Here is a 27601-nt window from a genome sequence, read left to right as displayed (position 1 = left end):
TTCTCGAGCATCTGTCAGGTGGTTGTTCGCCTTTCTTTGATTTTCCTTTGTGATTCTGATGAGTAGGGGAATCGTCACGAGGGAAGGAGAGATGACGATTTTCCTTGGCCCTTTTTTTCGCCATTGAATCACCAATGAGCTTTGAAGAGTGATGCAGCTTGATGAAAAGCTTGATCTGAAGGATGCCTTCTCCTTTTGCTTCTCAATATTCAATAATTAAATTAATAATAGTTAAAATAATAATAATTTAATAGTAGAAAATCATGGACAACTGCAGATCTGATACAAAGTACACATTTTAGCATACAAGTCTTTTACATACTACTAAAATCCATGTGAAATTGCTTAATGGACTGTGCTTGAGGGATGAGGCTCAGGCCAAAAAAATATTGGCCTTTCCAGGTTCCCTACACATACCTAAAAAACATGGGCCCGACCGAACTCTACAAACTGCATACCCAGGCATATTACATGTCCTCAGTGACAGAACATACAGTCCCTGCTAAATACCAGTCTACATGACCTGTGTCAACGGGACGTATCGGATTAGGGTTAGGGATGGGATTTATGGTTTATACAGGTAAATGACTTACACATGATACTAAAGCTTAAGCGTCGAGTCACTCGAGCAGTGTCAATCCTTTTCGATTTTCTCCGGAAATGTGAAATGGTGGCACCAACAGCAGGACATGAGAAGAGATGCCAGTGCCACTCATGCAACATATCTGCATCTTTGGACTGCTTGATGTGATTTTGTATCAGCTGCAATGAAGACCATGTTTCAATGTTATTTATTAGTCAAAAGCTAATTGAAGAGAATATCTTGCCAAAGAAAATTGAAACCATAAGGGGGAAAAATAAGAAGAACCGTTTAAATGACAATGGGGCCCAGGGTTTGGAATGGGCTGGATTGACTTAAGGTTACACCAGATGTACAGCGTGTAATGCTTTCCAAAAATAAATGAGAAATGTAAGTCAATCCATGGGCACCAATCACATGGACCCAGGTGCAGCACAATGGAGCTTAAAACACTGCTGCAACCCTTCTCAAGATAAAATGAGGATTGAGAAAATAAGTAAGAAATTGTAAGTGGATCCATGGGCACCAATCATATGGACCCAGGTGCAGCAAAATGGATCTTAAAACACTGGTGCAACCTTTCTAAAGAACAAATGAGAAATCTGATCCAGCACTGTGGATGTTTATAGTGTCTTACAGAATCCCAGTCCATAAAAAAATGCAACCATGGTTCAGTTACCCAGTGCCCAAAAGAAATCTCCAAGGCAAAATATGTTAATGGTGGACATTCAACAAAAGAATGGCAAAGATTGATGGCTAAGATCTTCGAATCTGGGAGATTCTTAGGGGCACATGGAGAAGGATCAGATCATTCTTCACAAAAAAATATCATTGCCGATGCCACAGATTGAAATTCATGTAAAAGGACAAGGATCAGATCACTCGTCATGAGAAATATTGTCAAAAGATGATACAGATGAAATTCATGTAATGATAGGGTTTAGCAGATTACATCAGTGCAACCAAATTTTAATAATAAAACAAGCCCATGAAAGAAAATAAGAAGTATACTGGGAGTTTAGGGAAATTCTCATCTAAAATTACCCAAGTGATTTCTGCAACGAAACAGGGAGAGAATCATATCTATCTTGCCTTTCTAAGCTCAGCTTTAAAAGAAAATAAAACTCATATATCCCTAATTAGATTATTTTCTGCAAGATTGGTTCTGCAAGGTATCTCGTTGGGATTAATTTCAGAAAAGGTGGGTCACATGTTTTGAATGTGGATTGCTATTGGTGCATAGGTCCCTTAGGTCTAAGTACAGATATTTTGAGGTCCAAGTCGCTTGGGACACTTTTCACATCTTGAAAAAGTGAATTCATGATAAATGTATTGTTTGTAATATGGATGTACTTGAATTATCGATAAAAAGAATAAAGCTGGGCACTGAATGTACGAAAAAGTGAAGAAGAAAAATATAGAATAGAGAAGAAATTTTCTAAGAAGATTATGGTGTCATATCATAGTAGAAGAAAAAATGGATACCTTGGTAATATTGTGGAGCTCTGTACGGACTTAGGCCCATACATCTCCAAAAGCATTTTTTTTCTCTTTATTTATTATTGAGATGCATGAATTGTTCACAATTACTTTACATATTTGGTGGGTCCACACAAGCAATAGAGATCGTCTGAAAAGAAAATTGGGTTTTTTTAAATGGATTAAAAAAGGATTGGATTAGTTATGAGGTGATATTAAAATCTCATAGGTGAATCAAGCATGCAATCCATGTGGCCGATGATCTGTGTATGATTCGAAATCATTACATACAACGGCTGGATTTGGCAAGAGGCCAAAGCATGAGAATCAGGTGAGGAGCCCAATTAAAGATTTTGAATCTTGTGATAGTGATCAAAAGATCAATACCATTCAGTGTGATTCACCCTTGATCATCCCGGATTTTGATGAAATTGTGTGTAAAGGTAGGTGATCAACAAATTCACATAGTTTGATTGGCTTGAGTAGATGAATTGCTTGCCGTGTTTGTTGTAGGTTCAAAAGAACATTCCCAAGTGATGCGGGACAATTAACCACTTGCTCTAAAAGCTCGAACTGTTAGAGTGTGGTGAATTAATCCATTTATCTCATAGCCCAGACCCCACATCTCATGGGTTAAGACCTTGGCCGAACCCCCTTCGTGGGCCCCAAATCACATGGGTTGCCCACCCCGAGTGTATCCCTGCATCCCACGGGCTACCCTACTCGAGCCCAGTGTGAAATGCGCATTACACACCCCTGGTAAGGAGTCTCGAACACGAGACCTCCCCCGTGGGCCCCAAATCGCATGGGTCACCCACCGCGAGTGTGCCACTGCATCCCACAAGCAACCCCACTCAAGCCAAGTATGAAAATGCCCCTGCATTAATCACCCCTGGTGAGGAGTTTCGAACACGAGACCTCCCGCTTTGATACCAATTTGATGCAGGACAATTAACCACTAGCTTTAAAAGCTCAAACTGTTAGAGTGTGACAAATTAATCCATTTATCTCATAGCCCAGGCCCCACATCTCATGGATTAAGACCTCGGCCGAACCCCCTTCGTGGGCCCCAAATCACATGGGTTGCCCACCCCGAGTGTGTCCCCGCATCCCACAGGCTACCTCACTCGAGCCCAGTATGAAATGTGCATTACTCACCCCTGGTAAGGAGTCTCAAACACGAGACCTCCCCCGTAGGCCCCAAATCGCATGGGTCACCCACCACGAGTGTGCCCCTGCATCCCACAGGCGACCCCACTCAAGCCCAGTGTGAAAATGCCCCTGCATTACCAAGTCTCCTTATATCTAGCAGTACCTCCACTGATAGTCTTATCACAATATGCACACTTCACCCTTGGGCCTACTTCAATGTACCCTATCTCCATGCCTCCAATTAATGTCTTCGTCACCCTTCAACATTCTCCAAATAATAACATAAATTCAGTTTAATAACCATTTCTAGCATTAAATATAATAGACTTAACTGTTCCTGGGATTTTTATAATTTTTTTCCCAAAATGTCATCTATGGTTTAACAAGAAATTTAGCAACAATTGGTTCCAAAACTAACAAAGACACATCAATTTCAATACATACATATATATATATATATAACAAGTAATAATAATCATTATATTTTTTATTTTTCTACAAACCCAAAAATGCACTAAAATATTTGATGGTAAAAAGACCAAATATTGGATGGGGTCCAAGCCTCTCATCTTAAGGGATTTTGGAGCATGATCTATCTATGCTGCCGACAATCGGGTCAATGGGCAGGATTGGCGATCTTTGGAGCCCACTTGTCAGTACTCAAGGCTCAAGGATGCTGTGCACATCCTTAGATCAAGGTCCACAGAATTCATCATTTCACCACAATCAGAGAACATGAACGAACCAAAACAAAACAAATGAAAAAAGAGACATCCACTTAAGTACACAAGGGGAAAACAGCAAACTGAAGAAAGACAAGGCAAATTTTTTTTAAGCCTTACATTCATGGCATTACTTCTTCAAATTCCTCTTCTTCCGTTTCAAGTTGCGACCATCAATTCCTCTCCCTGACTGGTAGTCATGTAATGGGTGATATTTCAAAGATGCCAACCCTTCCTTGCCTGCTTTGAGCTTGCACTTTTCATCTTCCTGTCCCAGAACATTTCCACACATGAAAAGAAAATATGGATGCAGCCAAACACTGCCAATCTCGCATCATTTTAACGAGGGAACAGAAGTCCAGCACTTACATAGCTCTTATTGAATATCTCAATCTGCATCTTGCACACTCTAAGTTCCATGTGTAGAGCATCAATGCGATACTCAACAGGTACAACACATTGCTCAACAATCTGTTTTTGCCTACCACGAATAGTTTCTGGCTGCCAAACATTCAAGGCTACAGATGCTTGCCTAATGAAACAAAGCAATTACACGATATCATTCACAAGATCTGGAAAAAGGAAAAAAGGAAAAAAGGAAAAGAGAGAGTGAGAGAAGAAGAAAAGAAATAGAAAACCAAGATGTTCCAAATATAATAGCAGTTCCTTTATCAATTCCATGCAAACATGTCCATGTGGATCTTCATGCCATATCGATAATCTCACAAAATGGATAACTATCCATCGAATTTCAGTCATACGAGTGTTTGGGCCAGCACGAAAAACGAGAAGTACATTACGCTTAATATCAAGGTATTCCGTAACAATAATGGTGCCCGTAATGGCCACCACCATTACAGTTACGATACAAGCTATAACGGCCATTACAGCACCCTTTTTTTTTTGTGGAAAAAAGGGTATTGGCCCAGTAACATGTGACAACTGCCACTCTCCCTCCCTCCCACCCACATTCTATCCAAAATTAATAAGTGAATGGATCTGCAACCTCTAATAAGTGAACAGATCAGCAAACTTGCTCATCTCTTCCAAACCATGGGTTATGTGCACGAGTCAGATTAGGAAAGCAGCATCAATATCACATTTTCCCTAATCGAATAGCATCCCTCATTTCTATTCTTTTTTTTTTCACATTTTTAGTATATGCATTTGTTTGAGTACTTGTAAGTTGACTTGTTATAGTCTAATAGTCTAATAGATGTAATAAATACAACACAATTTTGATGAAATTGGTAATAACATTAAAAATGAAAATAAAAATCTCTCCACTTGTGGTATTTTTACGTAATCTTATATAATAATAAAAAATTCCATTTTTTCCTTACTTCAAAAAAAAAAAAGTACCGGGGGCTGTGCGATTGCATGTGCACAGCCCCCTTGGTCGCATGTGATCACTTATGCCATTTGACAACATAGATTAATACCCAATTGAATGCTTCTAATAGGGTATGGAGCTGCAGCCTCACTTGGCTCTTCCAAACCATGGATATGGAAGTCTTTTCAAGAAGGTGTCAAATTAAGAAAGCAATACCGATTGTCTCATTTTTTTTTTTTTATCGAAAATCATAAGCTGCATCTAAAAATATTTATGACAATTACCTAGGTAGAATTCGGACGTGTCCCCTTCAAAAGCATGTTTTTGGGAGAAAAATAAAGGCCCACATATTTGCAAAGCAAAAGGTGAGGCATTAGAAGTGCCACAAGAAGGTCATTGGGAGTGAAATCAGTGTCATTCCACACCAACTCACAAGCACCATCGTCTCAAAAATGAGCCACTCACGGTTATGGCAGCAGTTTTGATATGAACTTCAACATTCAAGAAGGCAAACCAAAATCAAATGTTAGGAGCTTGAGGTCCCCAAATCGGAAAAGGATGTGTTTAGAAATTTAGGAGAATGTTGGATAAACCAACTCCACACTTTATTACAACAGAAATTGTTACCAGTAAGGTGGGATGACATTCATGATGCCATGGCAATAAACAGTGTGTAGTATTTGTACCTGACCTTCTCCAAATTAGTCAATTCCGACATCACCGCCTTCATTTTCTCCTTCTCTCCAACCAATTGTAGCTGCAATTTTTCAAGGTTCATCGAATAAATTGCAATCTGACTCTCGATATTAAGGACAGCACGTCGATAGGCCGCAACCTTCAATGCTCTCTCCGTCTCAAACCTAAAACAAGTTCGCATTCAGAGAGAGGAGAGGAGGATGGTGAGGATATAATGCTATGATTCTGGCCCATGGACATTTAAAATTAGTTACACTGGCAGGGCATGACTACTCATGTGCCTGCATACCATTAGTGCTCCAAATATCGCTCATACTGTTAAAGAAAATTTGGCAATATCAATGGTACCACCGGGTGGCCGATACAGACATTGAGGTAAAAAAGAATTCTCATTTTTATCAGCGGTAATATTGCCCGCATCGCCAATAATAATGATATTGCTGACAAATCGCTAACTCACCAGTACAAAAATTTGCTTGCATCAGCGATATCATTGATACAAGGGATATTGTTGAATGATTTAAAAATTACAAATCTGTTTACCTTTTAAAAATAATAATGTTGTTTCCTAATTATGTATTGATGTGTGTGGATGGATGGATGGATGGATGGATGGACGAATGTGTTATGCATGTACATGTGTATGTCTGTATGGATGGATGAGAAACTGAATGGATGGAAAGATCAATGGACGGACAGACAAATGGATAGATGCATCATGTATGGATGGAACGTATATATGGATGGAATTTTTCTTTCTTTTATATACACGCACACGCACACACGACATTGGCATTTGAACCTATGACCTGTCAAAACGCACTCTACCTACCACTGGATTGATGCATGGATGTACCATGTATGTATATGGTGGGGACAAAGATGATGACTTCGAGCCACCTCATAACTCCAGGTGAGTAAGACACGTTTTTTCATTCTCTTTACTTTGTGTATGTATTGCTCATGTTTTACTACTTCATGGTATTTGAGTAACAAGAATTCATTCTACTTTTTTTTTTCTGAAAGCACGCAGTTTGGGCCCCCTATAAAATGGATACTTTTTTTTTAAACCTTTTTTTTACAATATTTTGATTCTTAAACATGTAAATACTTGTCTTTTAACATCTCCTAAACTTTCACAGGAAAATTCCACGATTTTCCCAATGTTTCCCTTTGTCAGCAACATTTTTCCAAATATTTGTGATATAGGTACAATCGTACGAGTTTCCATATCCTCAATCATCGACACATGTAATGATACCAATGCTTTGAACACTGCATATAGCCATAGTACAAATGGGTGATATGTACCTAAATCCAAACCATCCAACTCGTGGACCTCCATGGAAATCAAATTGATTGGACATCCTAATCTCTGATGAATGGAGACTAGTATGAACAAGATGTCAACCACATACTGCATTTCGCTTTAACCATCCATTTGATGGCCATCAACCGAAAGGTAATGATCATCCATTCTTTGTGATATATGGGTGATGACTCATCTACACTGAGGCTCCCACTGTCAATGGCTTGAGTCGATGTGGATGTATGCTACATGTAAGGTGCCCATGCGCATCTTATCTGAGGAGGACATCCGAGCACCTTATAAAGTATACAAAAGATCAGCTCCAATTTCACTTTGACTTAGTGACCACAACATGGGCCAAGTGGGCCACATTGAAGACCCCACATGCATGACCGTGCATCTTCAAAGACCCTACACTAAGAAGATACATGTGGGTTGTTTATTGAGGAGTTTGGACTGTTCGATTGCGAGGACACGTCGATCGGACGGTTGGATCATGTGATCTTCGATTACATTGATCGTAGACTTTAGGATGTTTAGATTCATTTCTTTTATTTAGTTGGTTATTCATGTTGGATTTATTTTGATACTTAGTTGAGATTAGAGAGTTACGAACAACTTTTATTTCATTGAGCGTCTTTATGTTGAAAATTTTATCTCAGAGCGTCTTTTTGTATTTTACAAAAAAATAAAAAAAAATAAAAAAAATAAATCATTTCTGAGACTATAAAAAAGGGGGGAATGGCCTGCACTAGGAATGCATGGTTTTTTAAAAAAAATTAAATTCATTTGCTTCCCTTGAAGCTTTCTCTTCCTATGAATGGAGATTGATGGTGTGATGCCTAATCTTTCCTCTCTTATCTCTCATTTAAAAGGTACTTCTATCTTGTCTTTCTCATCTTCTTTTCAAATCCCTCTTTTCTTCTACTTTTCTTCTCCAAACCTCAACCCCTTTACTCTTTTCCAAACTCATCTTCTCTTATCCCTCCCTCCACTTAAACCCAAACCATCCCATCTCTATCAAGCCCCACATATACGGACTGCCTGTCCGTACAAGTAAATTTGTACGGCTGTACGAAAAGGACCGTATTGTTGGAGTGATAAAGTCCTTTGATATACATTGATACACTACACTCTGAAAGCTTAAGCTTTTAGAGTAAATGGTTATTTGACATGGTATCAGGGCGGAAGGTCTTATGTTCGAATCTCGAGAGCAGCAAATATGGCTCGCTAATATTTTATTCTCCCACGAGGGGTCAGGAAAAATCAAGTATGGCCCAAGGACCGGGAAATCAAGCTCGGCCTATTAATGGTGTGGGTGTCCCTCCACCCTTGTCAGTATGTTCCCGTGCGGAGTTCCCACCCCGCACGTGCGGGGGGGTGTTAGAGTGATAAAGTCCCTTGGTATACATTGATACACCACTCTAAAAGCTTAAGCTTTTAGAGTAAATGGTTATTTGACACGTATAACCATATGACCAACCACCTAACTTCATGTCTTCCCTATTTTCGATTCTTCTTCTTGTCCCTTAAACCTTAGCCTAAAACCCTAGTTCTCATTCACCTATAAACCCTAGTTTTTTTTTTTTTCCCCCAAGTCCTAATCTCTGGTTCTTTATAAAAACCCAATCCCCTATTTCTTATAAGATCTTAAATTCCCAAATCCTTTCAAAGCTCTAATTCCTTTCAAATCTCTAACCTTACAAACCCAAACCCTAACCGTAGTTTCTCATATCCTTACCCTAGAGACACCAAATCGGCCACTTTGAATTAGGCCTAAGCCTATGCTAAGGTGAAAGTTCTACCTTCCATTGATCCTTGTTTTATATGGTTTATTTTATTAGGGGATTGTGATTTAGCTTGAAATATGAATTTTATTGTTTATTTGATATCTTATATTTGTGGTAGGTTAGTATATTTTATGCTTTGAATTGCTCTTTAATCTTTTTATAATTTCTTTACAGCATATTTAGTCTAGATCATTCATCCTGCATCATTATCACATATTTTCTAAAGATCTAATCTGATAAATCCAGAACGTTGATTTAATCAATCTAGCAGATCTATCACCCGAAAAGTTTTGAGATTGGACAACCCTAACCCCATCTATTTTCAAGCCATTGATTGAATGGTTGTGATCTTTCGAACTTCGGAGATTTTGGGATGCGAGTCTCCTTAAATGGTACAAGGTGTTCCTTTAAAGCAAAGCTTTATGGGAACCATTGCGATGTCCATGTCACATGCACTCCATCCATCAGTTTTGTCGGCTCATGTTATGGTGTTAGGCAAAAAATAAGTCAAATTCAAAACTCAAGTGGACCACACCACAGGAAACAATGGAGATTAAACGCCCACCATTGAAAGCTTCCCAGGGCCTAGGCTGAAATGCGTGTTTTCCCTTCATCCTAGTGAGAATCACCTTATGAACGGGTTATATGGCATACAAACATCACGATGGGTCCCAAGAAGGTTACAATGGTGGACGTTTTTATCCCCACTTGAGTCTTGGGTCAGCCTCATTTTTTTGGCTCACGTTCAAGCACGGGCTGATGAAACTGATTAATATATAGGAATAGGATGTCACATGGACATCAAGGTTGGCCCCACAAAGCTTTGGGTATAGGAACCCTTTGTAACCCCTATCAGGGAAACTCCCAACTGAGATTTTGGGGGTGTCCCCATCAGTGTGGGGCCCATTGGATTAACACTCGAGATTTCTGATCCATGAGCAAATGTAATCGGGCGGTGGATCATAGAATTCCTAAAGGGTGAGTGCAGGTTGATTATATTTACTTGTGCTCTAAGAGGGACCTTGAGGGGGATTGGTCAAAAGGGACAGGTATTTTGGGACAATAAATGCATGACCAGCATCAATTGAAGATAAACATCGCAAGATGAGCACCAGAGTAACAGCTCTAGAGGCTAGTGACAGGAGAGATATTACAGATCCTCACTCTAATCTTAATCAAGAGTCAGGAGACCGATCTCCTAGACAGCCAAGGCCATAAATGAATTGTAAAGGTGATGCAAATCACAAATATGAGCACGACACTTACAAAGGGTATCAACAATCCCAATACCCTAGGCTAAGGGTCTTAGACTCCTGGAGGTAATCATCATGATTATTTTGAGTACATCTAACATCCCTCATGCCAAAAGATCCAATAAGAAGCATGAAAGTGGAATTGAAGAGTTCAATGGTAGCAGAGACCAGAATTTTTTCCACGGTTGAATAGAATTGCTGTAAATTTACTTTAAACCGTTTCAGATGGTCGAAGAAGTTCAGATACAATTTGCTATGCTGAAACTAAAGGATCAAGTCCTCAAATGGTAGAATTCGATAGTGAGAGATCTGAGGTGTTGTGGCCTTCTACATTTCAAGTTGAGGAGAAATGAAGGCCAAAATGAAGTAAAGATTCCTTCTATCAGGTTATGAAACCAAGATGTTCAGGAAGCTTCTAGATTTGTAACAAGATAATGTAACTCTTGAGGAGTATAAGCAGAAATATCAAGATCTGACATTGAGTAGTGATTCTGTGAAACTAGAAGTGCAGCAGGTAGCTCATTATTGCAGAGGATTCAGGAAGAATATTTGGAATGAGATGGTAAAGATTCGAACTAGAGAGCATGGTTGAACATATCAAATTGCACAGTGAGCATGGGAGAAATCAGTGTTTTAAATAGTTACGCTATGTAGCATGTAGCATGTAGCTTACGCTACGTAACGTAACTTAGCCTTAATGCTTTGTATCTCATGAAAATAGCTTAAGTCGAGTGTATCCTACGATACATGATAATTTGCATACACTACATGCTACATAGACTACACTTCACACTACATAGCTCACATTACAAGTTATCACCACAATATTAACATCGATTGATGTTTTCAATGATTTGTTACATTTTTTCTATTTTTCAAAAAAAAAAAAAAAACTTTTCAATGCTATTAGTAAAATAATGTAAGTATCAGTATTAAATCAGTTTCATTGCTCTTTATTTACCTTTATACTTAATCTTTGTCATTTCCTAGAACTTCAGGTTGCATTCGGTTGCACTAAATATCATGAAATTTTGTTACATTTCATTATTAATCAGTCTAATTTGGTGGAGAATATCATGAAATTGGTGCAACCAAGTGCAAGCTTTATTAAAAATCTAGAAGTAGCATATAGCTTGCAATAAACGCTATGCAGCTTACGCCTCACGCTTAAAGGGGTGAACAATACGCTACAAGCTATTCGCTATTTAAAACACAAGGAGAAACACAGATGGATGACAAATAGGTGCAACAAAGATCAACATGAAGAGCATTCGTCATCTCGAATCGATGGTGACCATCTAATTCTCCCATAATCATCCTACTTGACAGCCAAAGGACCTCACGAAACAATGTTTATAGGCGGGAAAGGAAACTAGAGAAACATCAAAGAGTAGCTGTAATAATGCCACCTGCTACAACTGTGGAGACAAGGGCTACCTTGCCACCATGTGCTTGACTAAGAATCTCAACCTTTGTGAAGGGAATATTGACGAGGAAAAGCCAGACAAGAAACAGGCATAGATGATGTTGACCTATAGCTTGATGGTGTAAATTAAAGTCCTATGTCATATTTTGTTAAGCGTATCCAGATGGTGCCCAAGGAAGAGCATAATGAAGATTGGTTGTGTGCTAATGCCTTCCACACACGGGATACATGTGAGGAGAAACCCATCAAAGTCATAACTAACAGTGGCAAGCAGCTTGATCTCAGGATCCTTGCTCTTGCTTGGGTGGTAGACTCTTGGGAGTTTCAACACCCGGTCAAGGGTTCGAGTATCCATAGGTGGTGAAAGCCCACTACCGCGTGTGTGTGGGGGGGTGTGTTGCGTGTGTAAAAAAAAAAAAAAAAAAAAAGCAGCCTGATCTCATTTCACAGAGAACAATTGATGAGAGAGAGAGACTGTTGGATGAGAAGTGCGAGTTCTCTTCTATTTTCGATGCAAGAGAGAGAGAGAGAGAGAGAGAGAGAGAAACTGTTGGAGAAGGTGAGAGAGTGTGAGTTCTCTTCTATTTACTATGGAGGCCCAATGGTTAAGTTTCAGACAATTGGGAGCAAATACTCTCAAATCTCGATTGAGAGCAGAGATTTTGAAAAGGTGCTTTTGGTAGGATTCAGATACTTCCAAATCTATTTTCCCTCAAATCATCTATGCCAAATGCCTTCACTTCCCTCAAATCCCCTCAATGCCAAATGAACTCTTAGGATTACCCTACCAATAAAGAAGTAACAATGAATGATGAACTCAGTTAAGGAAGGAGAATCACTATGAAGAGGCCCTGCATAAGGGGTTGCAACTCATGAAGACAAGGGAACTGATGAAACCACGTGGATTCACTCAATCTCACATGTGGGGGCCACACATGAGAGCTATTATGATCCCAAGGTTTTAAAGAGCCTAAATTTACACATTCTATTAGTCTTGGGGCTTTTGGCGTATTGGTCAGGTTCTTAACAATTGGTATCAGAGCCAACATCACATCCATTATTCGAGTCATAGAAGGGGCGACGTATGGAAAGGGCAACCTGGACTAGATTGAAAGTCGCCACTACGTGGAAAAGGCTACCTAGGCAACCAGAGTGCAGCCACCAAGTGGAAAGGCCTACCTGGATAACCAGAGTGCATCTACCATGCCTTGGAAAAGAGGCCAAAGAGTGCCGCCACAAAGTGGGCTGCCACGAACATCGGTTGCAGAGCGTGGTGGACTGTTACGATCCAAAGGGTTTTAAGAGCCTAACTTTACATGTTCCATAAGTCCTGGGGTTTTGGCCTATTGGTTAGGTTCTTAACAAGAACAAGTTCGTGAGTTGGGACCCATGGTCTCATGCATAATAACTTAGTGGTATTGTATATTTGCTTTTTTATTTTATTTTGTTTTCATTTAAGCCTTGTAACGACCAAGATCTACTTGGGTAAAATAAGTGAGGCTAATTTAGTTTTTTCATTAATATTAGAGCTTTCTTTATTTCTTAGCAATTAAATAATAAAAGCTTGGAATTATGATCATCTGAAGAAAAGAAATCGCGACACTGAGGCTTTATTTTCTGAGCTCCAAATGTTCGACAGTGGCTATGATGGTCATGACATTCCTCTGGAGGCCCTTGCCAGACGTATTCAAATAATCCAGACCCTCTCTTCCAGATGTCTGGAGGATGATATTTATTGGAGGATTAAATTGAGGTCCAAATGGATAGCCGCGGGTGACAAGAATTCTAAGCATTTCCACTGCATCGCTAATATGAGAGCCCAGGCTAAGGCGATTCATTCCATTTCTGTTGACGGTAGGCAGGCTAAAGACAAGGACGCTATCTCGGAAGCTGCGGTGTCTCATTTTAGATCTCTCCTTTCTTCTAAAGGCTGGTCTAGGCCTACGATTGACGGGATCCATTTTCATTCTCTTCTTTCGTCTGAAGCTGAGATCGGCTGGAATCCCCCTTCTCTCTTGACGAGATCAAAGCTGCCATTGATACTATGGATGGGGACAAATCCCCTGGGCCGGATGGATTTCCCATAAGCTTCTTCCATTCTTTTTGGGATACCGTGCAATCGGACGTGGTTGACTTCCTTAATGAATTTCACTCCAGGGTAAAACTCTCAAAGGGTATAGGAGCGTCCTTCATCGCCCTCATTCCCAAAGTGTACGAGGCTAACTCTTTCGTTGAATTTAGACCCATCAGTCTAATTGGCAACCTATATAAAATTCTAGCTAAAATTCTATCCATTAGGCTTGCTTCAGTGATGGATAAATTGATATCCAAGCAACAAAATGCTTTCATTAAGGGCCGTCAGATCGTCGATGCAGTGCTTATCGCCAACGAAGTCATCCACACCTGTCACTCTTCTGGGACGAAATCAGTTTTCTGCAAATTAGATATCGAAAAGGCATACGACCATGTGGATTGGGAATTTCTTTTCTATTTGCTCTCCCATTTTGGCTTTGGTCAGAAATGGAGATTGTGGATGAAGGCCTGCGTCGAATCTCCCCATTTCTCGGTGCTCCTCAACGGTGTCCCTAAGGGTTTCTTCTCAAGCTCAAGGGGCTTACGTCAAGGAGACCCCCTATCGCCCCTGCTCTTCCTCCTGATTTCTGAAGCTTTGTCCCAGATGTTGTCTATGGGCCAGCGCGTCAGTCTGTTCAGTGGCATTTCTATGCCAGGAGTCTTTGCGCCGATCTCTCATATTCAATTTGTAGATGATACTTTGATGACCGTCGAAGCCGATCCGGAAGCCATTGTCAAGCTGCTCACAACTCTACGTTGTTTTGAGGCCGTTTCGGGTTTGCGCATTAATATGGCCAAATCAAAAATTTTCGGAATCCACATTGCCGACCAGGATCTCAACTCTCTCGCTCAAATTTTCGGTTGTTCCACTGCATCCCTGCCAACTTTTTTTGTTGGTCTTCCACTCTCCATTGGCCCCCCTCCCCTGTCCATGTGGGATAGGGTGGTGGAGAATTTTCAAAAGTCGTTGTCTAGGTGGAAATGCAGGTATCTGTCTATGGGGGGTAGGCTTACTCTCATCAAAGCTGCTCTGTCAAACATCCCGATCTATTTCATGTCCCTTTTCACATGCCCCCCAGCTATTCGGCGTCGGATCGACAATCTGAGAAGAGATTTTCTATGGAGTGGCAAGGAAAATCAGATCAAATTCCATCTTCTGGACTGGCAGGAGGTCTGCACTAATTTTAAATATTAAAAATCTGAGGGTGATGAACAAGGCTCTCCTGGGCAAGTGGACCTGGAGACTGGGAACAGAACCGGAAGCTTTATGGAATCACGTCATTAAAGGAAAATACGGGACTTCTTTGGGAGGTTGGTGGACCAGGAACTCTTCTGCTTACAGAGCTTCTCATATCTAGAAGGGCATCCTTCGTTCCAAAAATCCAGTTTTGGAAAATATTTCCTTCCAATTGGGTGATGGTTCGGCTATTCGCTTTTGGGAAGACCACTGGATAGGGTACAGATCATTAAAGGAAAGCTAAACTCTATATTTCGTCTCGCAACTTCGAAGGATAGACCCATTAATCACTTCTTCTCTCGCTTGACTAATGGCATCATTTGGGACATCAGGTGCCGCAGAAATCTTTATGACTGGGAACTCACTCAGTTTGCTGATCTTCTGGACTGCTTATCCAGGGCCTCCCCTTCCCTCTCCGATCCGGATCATATCATCTAGACCAGGGATAAAACCTCCCAGTTTTCAGTAAAATCTCTTTATTCTCTCCTTCTCCGCTCCCCTCCCCCGGCTGCGTCGATCTCCCCGTTTATCTGGAATTACCCCGTTCCCCCTAAATTCATCTGCTTCACTTGGTTGGCCTCCAGGAATCGAATCTTAACTGTCGACAACCTCAGGAAGAGGGGTATGCAACTCGTCAACATATGCCTGTGCTGCATGTCTTCTGAAAAATCGATGGATCATCTTCTCGTTCACCATCCTTTCGTATCTCAGATACGGCTGGATTTTTTCTCAAGATTCAACGTAAGCGGTTGTGTGCCTGCCTCAGCTTCCTCCCTCCTTGCGTATTGGCACGGATTCAAGTTGGATAAAAACAATTCAAAGGTGTGGAGAATGGCAATCATGGCCATCTGGTGGGCGGTTTGGAAGGAGCGCAATGATAGGTGTTTCAACAATGAGCAAGCCTCAGCTCAAGTCGTCAGGTCGAGAGCCAAGCAGCTGCTGATTGATTGGGCCTCTGTTGTGCCTTCTCTTATAGATTTTAATTTTCTCTTTTTAGGTTTCTAGTTTCTTTTGCTGTTTCTGCTCCTGCCATCTCAGCATGCCCCCTTGTTTTTCTCCTTTGTTTTTTAGTATAAATCTCGTTATCTTTTACAAAAATAAAAATAAAACTTGTTAGCCATAATCTCATTTTGCTAATTGAGAAAATATTCATCCTCTTGCATGTGTTGCATTGAAGGACATATTTTTCCATTGATCTTAGTTTGTTGCAAGATCTTTTACCATCCAATCGCCTCCCGGTGTTTCCATTTGCATTATGGTGGGAATCAACTTAGGGGTCATTTGGATGCCTGTAAAGTCCTTAAGTAGGAATTTGTTTACGGGTAATTAGATTATAGGGAGTGTTGGATTGGTATATATGCCTGTAATCAAAATGCAGGCTGTAATCTGAAACATAAGAAAAAGTCATGTTTCATATTACGGGTAAAGAGATTTCAGGCAACGGCTATAATTTTTGAAAATTTTCAAAGCAGGGAGAGTTGCGGATCATCTTCCAACAACTACAATGACCCAAAACGAAAGAAGAAGAAAAAGAAGACCTCTCTCTCTCTCTCTATGTTACTATTGCTAGGGTTGAAACTTCTCATAAATTGGGATGTTATCAAACTTTAGTGCCATATTTGAATTAGTGGGCCCACTTCTGTGGCCCACTAAATGATTTGTTTACCGTAAAAATCGGCCACAGGCTTTATTGAGTTGGGCTTATCCCAATGATCCATCTTATGTAAAAACTTTATATGTCTTTTGATTACTTTTAAAGGATTTACCACTCTAAGCTCTATTGTGAGTGAATATCTAATTACAGGCTGTAAACAGATTTCAAGTTATCCAAACACAGACAATTGTTTCCCTATAATCAAATTACAACTTAAAGCCAAACAAGACCGCATGTAAACACTTTACACCTGTAATCGGATTACAACTTAATGACGGGGTCGTTTGGATGCCTGTAAAGTGCTTAAGTCGAAATTTGTTTATAGGTAATTAGATTACAGGGGCCATTTGGATGGGTATATCTGTCTGTAATCAGATTGCAGGCTATTATCCGATTACAGCTTTTATTTGTAATCTGAAACGTAGGAAAAAGTTATGTTTCGGATTACAAGTAAAGGGATTTCAGGCAATTGCTATAATTTTTGAAAATTTTCAAAGCAAGAAGAGTTGTGGATCATCTTCCAACGGTTACAATGACTCAAAACAAAAGAAGTAAATGAAGAAGAAAAAGAAGACAAACCTCTCCCTGTATCTGTTAGTATTGCTAGGGTTGAAACTTCTCATACATTGGGATGTTGTCAGACCTTAGTGCTGTGTTTGAATTAGTGGGCCCACTTCTGTGGCCCACCAAATGATTTGTTTACTAAAAAAAATTGGCCACGGGCTTTATTGATTTGGGTTTATCCCAATGATCTATCTTACATGAAAACTTATATGTCCGTTAATTATTTTAAAAAGATTTACTACTCCAAGATCTGTTGTGAGTGAATACCTAAATATAGGTTGTAAACAGATTTCAAGTTATCCAAGCACAGACAACTGTTTCCCTAGAATCATATTACAGCTCAAAGCCAAACAGAACCGCATATAAACACTTTACACCAGTAATCAGATTACTCGTAATTGGATTACAACTTAATGACTTTACAGGCATCCAAACAATAAACATCAAAATGGGCCCCCATGAACGGTTCAACAGAAGGCATTTCCATCCCCACTGTTTCTTGTGGTGTGGCCCACTTGAGTCTTGGATCTGCCTCATTTTTTAGGCTCACGTGAGCTGGTGAAACTGATGAGTGGAGGCTCACGTGAGCTGGCGAAACTGAGGAGTGGAGCAGCTGTCGGACATCCTGGTGGACCTCAAAGAGCATTCTGTTACAGGAACTCCCTGTAACCACTAACTCCTGTTAGGGGAATCTCGCACCCGAAATTTTGGGTGCGAACTGTTGAGATTTTATCTCAATTGAGATTGGTTAAATAATATAATAATAGAAATGTTAAGAGTCATTGCACATGCACTTTTTCTCTACCTTTAATTCTCCGTTCTGTTTTTACTTTCGATTTCCGCCATATATTTCCCAACACGAACCCCATTCGATGTGGGGCCCACCTACTCAATGTTCCGGATTGCCAATCCATGAGCGCATGAAATGAGAAAATTTCAGGCGCGAGATTGCCCTAAGAGGGGGTCTCTGTAACAGAAAGCTCTCTGGCGCCCACCTAATCAATGCTCCAGATTGCCGATCCATAAGCACAAGAAATTATAGAGTGGGGGTTGAGTATCTTTACCTGGATTTGTAGAGGGATTTGGGAGAGGGATTGGTGGAAAGGGAGAGGGATTTGGGGGAGGGAAAATCGAGGGAGAACAAGATAGACCAGATGGAATCGTCGTTGGAGAGCCTGCAGAAGCGTCTGCAGGACATTGAGATGCAGCATACGTCTCTGCAACTCAATATCTTCTTTTCCGTTCCGATTTCTATAATACGACTCCATATCTCGTCTGGAAGACTCGACATAGCATCCACCGAGGAAAATGCCTGTAAATGAAATGAGAAGTAGCTGCTGCGTCTTCTTTACTATTTCTTTTCTTTTCTTCGCAACCACCGACGCGGATTAGCTACCGACAGGTTGAGTAGCGAGACTCGCTACTGAAGTTACGTCACCAAGTTCTTTAGGGCCACCTTGATGTATGTGTTGTATCTACACCGTCCATACATTTGGAGAGATTATTTTACGGCATGATCCAGAGAATGAGGCAGATCCAAGGCTGGAGTGGACCCCACCATAGAAAACAAAGAGGAGAGTGACACCCACCGTTGAAACCTTCCTAAGGTCCACGATGATGTTTATTGGAGATCCATACTGTCCATGTGTTAACGCAGACACAAAAGAAGATAAAAAACAGATATCCGGTTGATCAAAACTTTTGTGGCCTTAGAACTTTTTAACGGTGGGCGTAACTCTCCCAACTGTTTTCTGTGGTGGAGTCCGCTCGAGCTTTGGATCTGACTCATTCCTTGGACCATGCCCTAATATGATCTCTCCAAATGGATAATGGTGTGAATACAAAACATACATCATGATGGGCCCACAGAACTTGGTGACGTAACTTCAATAGCCAGTCTCGCTACTCAACCTGCCCGTAGATAATCCGCGTCCCCAACTAGCCGCGATAACGGATTGCGTGGTATAAAGTTCCGTGGGGCCCACTACGCTGTTTGCATTCTATCCACAGTGTCCATCCATTTTTTTCGGATCATTTTACGTCGTGTATGCAAAAATGAGACAGATCCAAAGCTTAAGTGGACCGCACAATAGATATCAATAGAAAAGCAGTGGGAACAATTTCACTCACCGTTGAAACGTTCCAAAAGCCATAGAGCCTATGAGGATGTTTATTTGCCTTCCCAGATAAAGTCACACGTACAGAGGGAAGGATACACGAGCGAGGAGGGAGCAAAAGGGTGGATAATATTTTTTAATTCTCTTCCTTGTTTCTTCTTCATTTTCCCCTTACTTGATAGTTATTTTTTATATTATTTTATTAGGTATAAATGATCAGAGCTTGTGAAATGGATGATGGTATAGAAATATGTTGTAGTTGCTTAGTTTTTATAATGGAAAGATGTCGTAATAAATAAAATTCGTAATAAAATAATATTGTAATTGATAAATGTAATGAATGTTGGAATGGATGATTATTGTAATGGAAGAATGTTGAAATATAAATAGACTGTAATTGAAGAATATTGTATGATAAATCATCAATATTTATTATATATCACCCATATTTATCGTGGATCACCAATATTTACATTGTGAATCACTGTTATTCAATGTATATCATTTATATTTACTATGGATCGCTAACATTCTTATTGCGGATCACAGATATTCCCACTATGGATTACAAATATTCACTATAGACACCAATCCTATGAAAATTGTCATAACTCCCTTGTTACATATTCAATTTTAGTGATCTTATGCTCGTTGGAAAGATAATTTGATAAACTTTTAATGGCTTTAGAATCATCTCACTTGGACACCATTTAGTGCCCCAAAGTGGGCCCAAAGTTCATCATTTATTGTGTGTAATCGATCTGATGAAAATGGCCATAATCCCCTCATTACATGTTCAATTTGAGTGATTTTGTACTCGTTGAAAAGATAATTTAATGAAATTTCAAATAGATTTGGAATCATCTCATTTGAACACCATTTGATTACCCAAAAATAGACCACGGTAAATATCAACGATCTATAATAAATTATGAACTTTGGGTCCACTTTCAAGCAATCAAACAATGTCCAAATGAGATAATTCAAAATACATTTGAAATTTCATTAAATTATCTTTTCAACGAGTAGAAGATTACTCAAATTAAACATATAACGAGAGAGTTATGGTTGTTTTTGTCGGATCAGTGATTCATATTAAATGATAAATATTAGGCCCACATTTAAACAATCAAATTATGTCAAAATGAGATGATTTTAAATCAATTTGAAAGTTAATTAAATTATTTTTCCAACCAGTATAAGATCACCTAACTCGGACATGTGACGCGGGAGTTGTGGCCATTTTCATGTGATTGGTGCCTCATAGTGAATATTTGTAATCCACAGTGAGAATTTATGCGATACACAGTGAATATCGGCGATACACAGTAAATATCAACAATATATACTGAATATTGATGATCTACCATTTAAATATGGGCGATCTACTGTGAATATGTGCGATTCATAGTAGACATTGATATCCACCATACAATATTCATCCATTACAACATACATCCATTAAAAAAATTCATCCATTACAACATTCTTCATTTACAAAATTCATTCATTACAACATTCATCCATTACAATATCATTCCATTATAAAAAGTCATCTATTACAATATTATTCCACACTCTCCTCTATTTTACAAACTCTTACCATTTATATATAATAAAAAAAACCTATAATGAAAACCAATGAAGGAACAAGAAATGAAGAGAGAAATAATTGAACTAAAAACACCATCCTTCCTTCACACCCTTCTCCCGTCCCATGAAAAAACAAAGGAAGAAGAAAACGACCAAATGACCCTCATGCAGAAGGGCCCCATATTTTAAACTCATCCATATCTTATGTGAGGGCTTACTAGATTATCGTAAAGCAAATTCAACACGTGCACATGCAAGAGATTTTAATTTCATGTCAGTAGTCAAAGTTTGAGGGCAAAACTTATCAGATGGACCACGCTGAAAAAATAATTCAAAATTAACACACAATATTTATGTAGTTGTGGACACCAAACAGCTTCAAATAGAAATATAAAAAATGCATTTTGTGGGTTCAAGACTATCCAATTAAAATGAACAGATCATATCAACCAAAGGATGGGCCAATTTTTTATTTTTTGTGGGGCCACGTCCCTTTATCAAAAAACTTGCTGCTTCCTTTATAAGAGGTCGCCATACGAGGAGTAGCTATGTCATATGAGTATTTTTATATTCAAAAAAAATAAAATTATAAAATGATTTTAGGGCTATAGAACCTTAAGTTCCATCCATACAAGCTCTTACCACAACCACATCACAATATAGGGCCATCTAAACCAAAAACTGCACCCAAAAAGGTGCGGCACTTACACAGGGGCACCTTGATGTATGTATTCTATGTTCACACCCATCAATTTTTTTCATATCGTTTTAACACATGAGCCGAAAAATGAAGTAAATACAAATTATAAGAGGACTATAATGTAGAACCAGTAGTGATTGAACGTCCTACCATTAAAAATCTCGTTAAGCCTGCATAATTAAAAATCCAACATGGTGTGGCTTGATCATGGGGCCCACCATGATATATATCTTGTATATCCATGCCGTCCATACATTTTCCAGATCATTTTAGTGTACTATTCTAAAAACAAAGCATAACTAAAACTCAAGTAGACCATATCACAAGAAAGAGTAGTGATTGATCATTAAAAACTTTCTAAGGGTTCATGGAATTTTTGAATAATCCTACATTTGTTTTTTAACTCTTCATCCGATCCTTACGACTTTATCAAAAGGTTGTATGCCAAATAAATATTCAGAGTGCAGTCCAATTGACCCTAGAAAGCTTTGAATAGTGGTAATTGTTTTCTATGATATGGTCCACTTGAGATTTGGATCTCTTGCTTTTTGGGCTCATGGCCTAAAATTATCATTAAAAACCAATGGATAGCGGGAATATACAAAATACATATCATTGTAGGCCTCCCATTGGGTGGGACACGGATTGGCCAATGACCCTGCCACTAACTAATGGCTAGTGGTTGGTGCTGTGTGGGCCGAACCATGATGCATGTATTTCGTTCACGTTGTCTATCCTTTTTTCCATTTCAATTTTGGTATGAGACTAAAAATGAAGTAGATCTAAATTTCAAGTGGACCACATATAGGAAAAGTGTTGATTGAATGCTCACCATTAAAAACTTGGGGGCCATAGAAGTATTGGATCAGCCTGATATTTGTATTCTCCCTTCATCCAAGTCCTTATGACTTAATCAATAGGTTGGATGTCAAATAAACATTACACGGGTCCAAGAAAATTTTAATAGTAGACATTAAATCATTATTGTTTTCCTATGATGTTATCCACCTAAGATTAATCTCCTTATTATTACAATCAAGCCTTAAAATGATATGGAAAGATGCATGGATGGCATGGATAAAACACATACATCATGTTGGCGCCTACAAAGCACCAACCACTAGCCACCTGGCTAGTCGCAGCTTAACTAGCCAAACTGCATCTTGTTGGGTCAGATCCTGTGGCATTTAATCTGCCAACTCGAATTGCATGGTGTAGAACACACTACCGTAGTGGTACTGTATTGATGCGGGAAAGTTTTATGGGTCCACAGTGATATATGCGTTGTATCCACACCATTTGTCTGTTTTCTTAGTTCATTTTAGAGTATGAGCCTAATAATAAGGCAAATTCAAAGCTCAAGTGGACCATATGATGAGAAATAGTAGGGCTTGGACCAAGCTTAAGTTTTGGATCAAACTGATATTTGTGTTTTCCCTTCATTTTTGTCTCCGTTGCTTTATAAACATGTTCCATGAGAAATAAACATCAAGACAAGCCCTTGGATGGTTTAACCATTGGGCATCATTGTCTCCACTGCTTTACGTGGTGTGGTCAACTTGAGCTTTAGATTTGCCTCATTTTTGGGCTCATGCCCTAAAATGATCAAGAAAACTTATGAAAAGTGTGAATATAACGTATATTTCACAATAGGTTAATTTACAGAACTTTTTCACTCGAACAATCTCAACCATCTCAACCTCGCTCTTGTTAAGTCCTTTGCCACCACCGACTTGCTGCGGTCGGAAGCTAGGTGGGGCCTATCATGATGTTTGTAAGAAATCCAGCCTGCCCATCCATATTTCAAGCACAGATTAGGGCATGAGCCTAAGAAATGAGAAAGATCAAAAACTCAAGTTGGCTAGATAGCAGGAAAAGTAAATAGGAAAATGCTTGTTTGTATGCCATCTAAACCCTTCATAAGGTCATTCCTATCATGATGAACTGAAAACACAAGAACATTAGCATCATCCAAAACATATGTATCCCATGAATGTTTCAATGGTGGGTGTTCAATCTCCGCTCTTTTCTATCTTGTGGCCCACTTGAGTTTTGGATCGGTTTCGTTTTTGGGCACATGTCCTAACATAATCTTGAAAAAGGGACGGATGGGGTCGATTTCTCACAACCATCACAGTGGGCCCTCAGGTCCTCTACTTCTGGATCGCACAATGAGTAACTCAGCATGCCATAGCCTGCTCTGTGGGGCTTACCATGAAATATGTTTCTTATCGACCCGCCCATCCTTTTTTCCGGCTCATTTTAGGGCATGAGCTCAAAATTGAAACATATCAAAAGGACAAACATATCCAAATTTGAGGATCTGAGGTTAACTTTTGCTTACACATCTGATGTACGGTTGGATTTCATTCATGCATCACTGTATCCCCATTGCCAGTATCACAGTAGCTTACAGTTAGTATCCATACCACTGGAGGCGTGGCCTATGCACTACTTGGGCCGGGCTGGGCTGGGCATACCTTTAGCCCCATGTTTTCATTCTTTAAACCCATATTGGGTTGGATCCTTACTCTTGCTCGGGTGGTATACTCTTAGGAGTTTCAACACCCGGTCAAGGGTTCGAGTATCCATCGGTGGTGAAATCCCACCGGCGTGAGTGTGGGGGGGTGTGTTTGCGTGTGTAAAAAAAAAAAAAAAAACCATATTGGGTCAGGTCGGCTCGGCCAAGCCCGACTGAATTAAAATTAAATACATCACGAAGGGCTTGAGCTTGGGCTTGGGTTTGGGCTTGAGAAATTTTGAGTGCGTGGGGTCATGACATAGGCCTATTGACAACCCTTCGAAGTGGTGGGCCTCATACCGAGGCTTGGAAATAGGCTAGCCTGGGTTGGGTTTGCCCAGGATTTTGAATTGGTTGGGCTGGGCTTATAGGACCGGTCCTGGTCAATTTTAATTAATTAATCATACTACAATTTGCAAAACAGATGGACAGAAAGCCTACCTTTTTAGGTCAGCAGATGAAAAATGGTGTAGGGAAAGCTAAGCCCTTGCACGCGTGTAGGCAATGGCCTAAGCGACTCTAGGCGTGATCCAACCCAAGCTCAAACCTGAAAAAATGGTTGGCCTGGGCCTGACCTTGGCTGGTCCAAAAAATGATAAAGTCTCTCTATTATATGAATGTTTCTCATCTATCTATCCATTCATCAAGTGGGCCAAATTTTAGAGGAATGAAACCAACGGTCTACGTTCAAAATGCATAGGGTCTACTAAGGGAGGATTGAAATGGCATAATTGTAGGATATGACACATATACACATGAAATCAAGTTTGGTCTGGCTGGGCTGGGTGGGGTCAGCCTAAAATTCCTTGAGCTTAGGCCCGGCTATAAAATTGAAATTGATCAGGTCATGCATGCAAGGCCCAACCCAATCAATTGCCACCCATAAATCAAACCTCAGCTTATAAAATCTTATTTATGGTAATTCTAGGCCCACCTGGCCCCAATTAAGCTAAAAAGGGCCCATCCCTACTTGAGCCAAGGGTAGGGCTGTAAATCGAGCCGAGTCGAGTCAAGGTGGGCCAAGCTTGGCTCAACTCATCAGTGTTATACTTGAGTTCAAGCTTGAGCTGGAGCTCGCCCTTAAGCTCAACATTGAAGCTTGGCTTGTTTGCCAAAGCTTTCGAGTCGATCTAGTGGTTCGAGTCGAGTCGAGTTTACCTCAAGTCGAGTCGAGCTTGTTCATATGACAATTTATTACATTTTTGGCTAAAAAATACAAATTAAATATCAACAATATTAAGTCTAAAATGTATCATATGCCACATTACTAAGACAAAAGGAATGTCACATAAACCTCTAGATACTATCATACCACATATTGGTCCTCAACATCAAATGTTTTTACTTTATATATATATATATTACTCGAACCGAGCCGAGCTCGAGTTAGAGCATCGAGTCGAGTCAAGTTGATATGCACTCAGCTCGAACTCAACTCGAGCTTTTTAAAAGCCCCGAGTCGGCCCTTCAAGCCAAGTCAATCCGAGCTGACTCGAGTCGAGTCGAGCGAGCTTTTCGAGCTAGCTCGACTCGTGTACAGCCCTAGCTAAGGGTGATTAAAGAAGCTAATAACTATAATCACACACTTAACACAATGAAAATTTACGTGGTTCGGCGTGATAGCTTACATCCATGGGAGAATAAGAGAGAAGGATTTCTTATTCATGGTTGCTCATATGAGAGTACCTCAATATATAGAGATACAAGAAGCTTCTAGGTTAAGAAAAGAACAAAAAATATCACATCCCAAACAAAGCACATTCCATATCAGCACCACCTATATTAACACCACCCACAAATATAGAAACATAATCTTTCCTTCTCCACAACACTCCCCCTTAAGTTGGAGTATAGATGTCAATCGAGCCCAACTTGGATAAGATTGTATGAAACTTTGTTGAGGGTAGACCCTTGATAAAGATATCAACCAGTTGATCATCACTACAAATGTAAGGAGTGTGAATAATATTGGCTTGGAACTTTTCTCTAACAAAATGACAATTGACTTCGATATGTTTAGTTCGTTCATGAAATATTGGGTTAAAAGCGATGTGTATGGCTGATTGATTGTCACAAAACATATTCATTGGTAGGGGGGTCGGAAGGCCCAAATTCCACAAAAGAGAGTAGAGCCAAGTTAACTCACTTGCAGTGGACACCATGGCCCTATTCTCAGCCTCGACACTAGATCGAGTAACAACATTCTGTTTTTTGCTTCTCCATGTGACTAAGTTCCCCCCAACAAATGTGCAATACCAAGTAGTAGACCGTCTATCAATCAGGCCAGCTTCCAACCCAATCTACATCAGTATAGCTTGTGGTGGAGGTATGACCATTTTTGTGCATCCAAATGCTACATCCAAGGGAGGCTTTGAGGTACTATAGGATTTTATGAACTACATTCATATGACTATCCCTAGGAGCATGCATGAACTGACTAACAAAGCTGACTGTATAAGTAATGTCTGGGCGAGTGATGGTTACATAAATGAGTTTTCCTACCAGTCTTTGAAATTGATCAACATTCTCTAAAATATTTCCTTCTAAAGTAAGTTTACCAGAGCTATTAGTTGGAGTATCAATAGGTTTGATACTCAATTTGTCAGTCTCTTGTAGTAAATCCAAAACATTCTTTCTTTGATTCAGGAACAGGCCTTTTTGCAACTGAGATAGTTTTATCAACATGTGAGGTAAAATTGGATAAGCTAACAGATTCATTTGTCATGTTATCTATGGCACCATAATCAATAATCCAAGTGTGGGAATCATAGGTGGTGGAAAGAAAGGCTTGGAAATCACCCGAGGCATGGGTAGAAGGTGATGATTCAGGAATGGAGGAGTCAGGCTTACTCAGTTGTTGTAGAAGTTTAGCCAATTGCCCAATGGAGATGACGGTATTGAAGGTGACACTATTGGCTTCTCTGTCAATCTTGTCACCCTTATTAAACTTCGACTTGAGATTGGGGTGAACGATGCAACAATGATCTTTAGCATGCCCAATTTTGTTGCAGTGTTCACAACGACGTCCTTTTCCTTGATTGCGAGAATGATTTTGATCATTGCCAAAATTGTTTCCTTGCTTCTTGCCATCCTTCCTTTTATCCACCAATAAAGCACTTGCTTCAGAAGGGATGGTGGTAGAGTTACGCTCAACGCTCATGGCCCTTTTTTCTGGTTTCCTCTTGCTAGATGGTAGCACAAATATTGGACAAGGAGGGAACATCTGATCCCATCAAAATCTGGCTTGGAAGATTCTCAAACTCAGGCTTTAAACTAGCCAATAACTGAAACACCTTGTCTTGCTCTGCCCTTTGCTGTATTATTTTGAGATCTGTTGTAGGAGGACGATACATATTGAGTTCATCCCACATACTTTTCATCTTGCTCAAGTGCTCAATAAAG

At 39.8% G+C, this 27601-nt stretch overlaps 1 protein-coding gene across 1 annotated transcript; it reads right to left on the bottom strand.

Annotated features, from left to right (window-relative positions):
- Positions 1-280: 280 nt before the first annotated feature.
- On the bottom strand, positions 281-18655 carry LOC131227043 (F-box protein SKIP24). The gene is made up of 5 exons (XM_058222737.1): positions 18333-18655; positions 5953-6126; positions 4303-4465; positions 4054-4201; positions 281-762 (listed from the first exon to the last, which is right to left on the bottom strand). Exons 1-4 carry the CDS (start codon positions 18557-18559, stop codon positions 4064-4066), a joined length of 702 nt encoding a protein of 233 aa, XP_058078720.1. The 5' UTR covers positions 18560-18655; the 3' UTR covers positions 281-762; positions 4054-4063.
- Between the last annotated feature and the right edge of the window lie 8946 nt (positions 18656-27601).

The sequence above is a fragment of the Magnolia sinica genome, chromosome 15 (genome assembly GCF_029962835.1).
Source record: "Magnolia sinica isolate HGM2019 chromosome 15, MsV1, whole genome shotgun sequence".
Classification (NCBI taxonomy): domain Eukaryota; kingdom Viridiplantae; phylum Streptophyta; class Magnoliopsida; order Magnoliales; family Magnoliaceae; genus Magnolia; species Magnolia sinica.
The sequence above is the reverse complement of the archived record's forward strand: the minus strand, read 5'-3'. Positions and strand labels throughout refer to the sequence as shown.

What these genes read in the sequence shown, in the direction of transcription:
- LOC131227043 (XM_058222737.1), bottom strand. Translation starts at nt 18,559, where the DNA reads ATGTCGAGTCTTCCAGACGAGATATGGAGTCGTATTATAGAAATCGGA. An exon ending in AAATCCCTCTACAAATCCAG is followed by an intron (nt 6,127 to 18,332) that starts GTAAAGATACTC and finishes AACTTGTTTTAG; the next exon opens with GTTTGAGACGGAGAGAGCAT. An exon ending in AGATATTCAATAAGAGCTAT is followed by an intron (nt 4,202 to 4,302) that starts GTAAGTGCTGGA and finishes GTTCTGGGACAG; the next exon opens with GAAGATGAAAAGTGCAAGCT.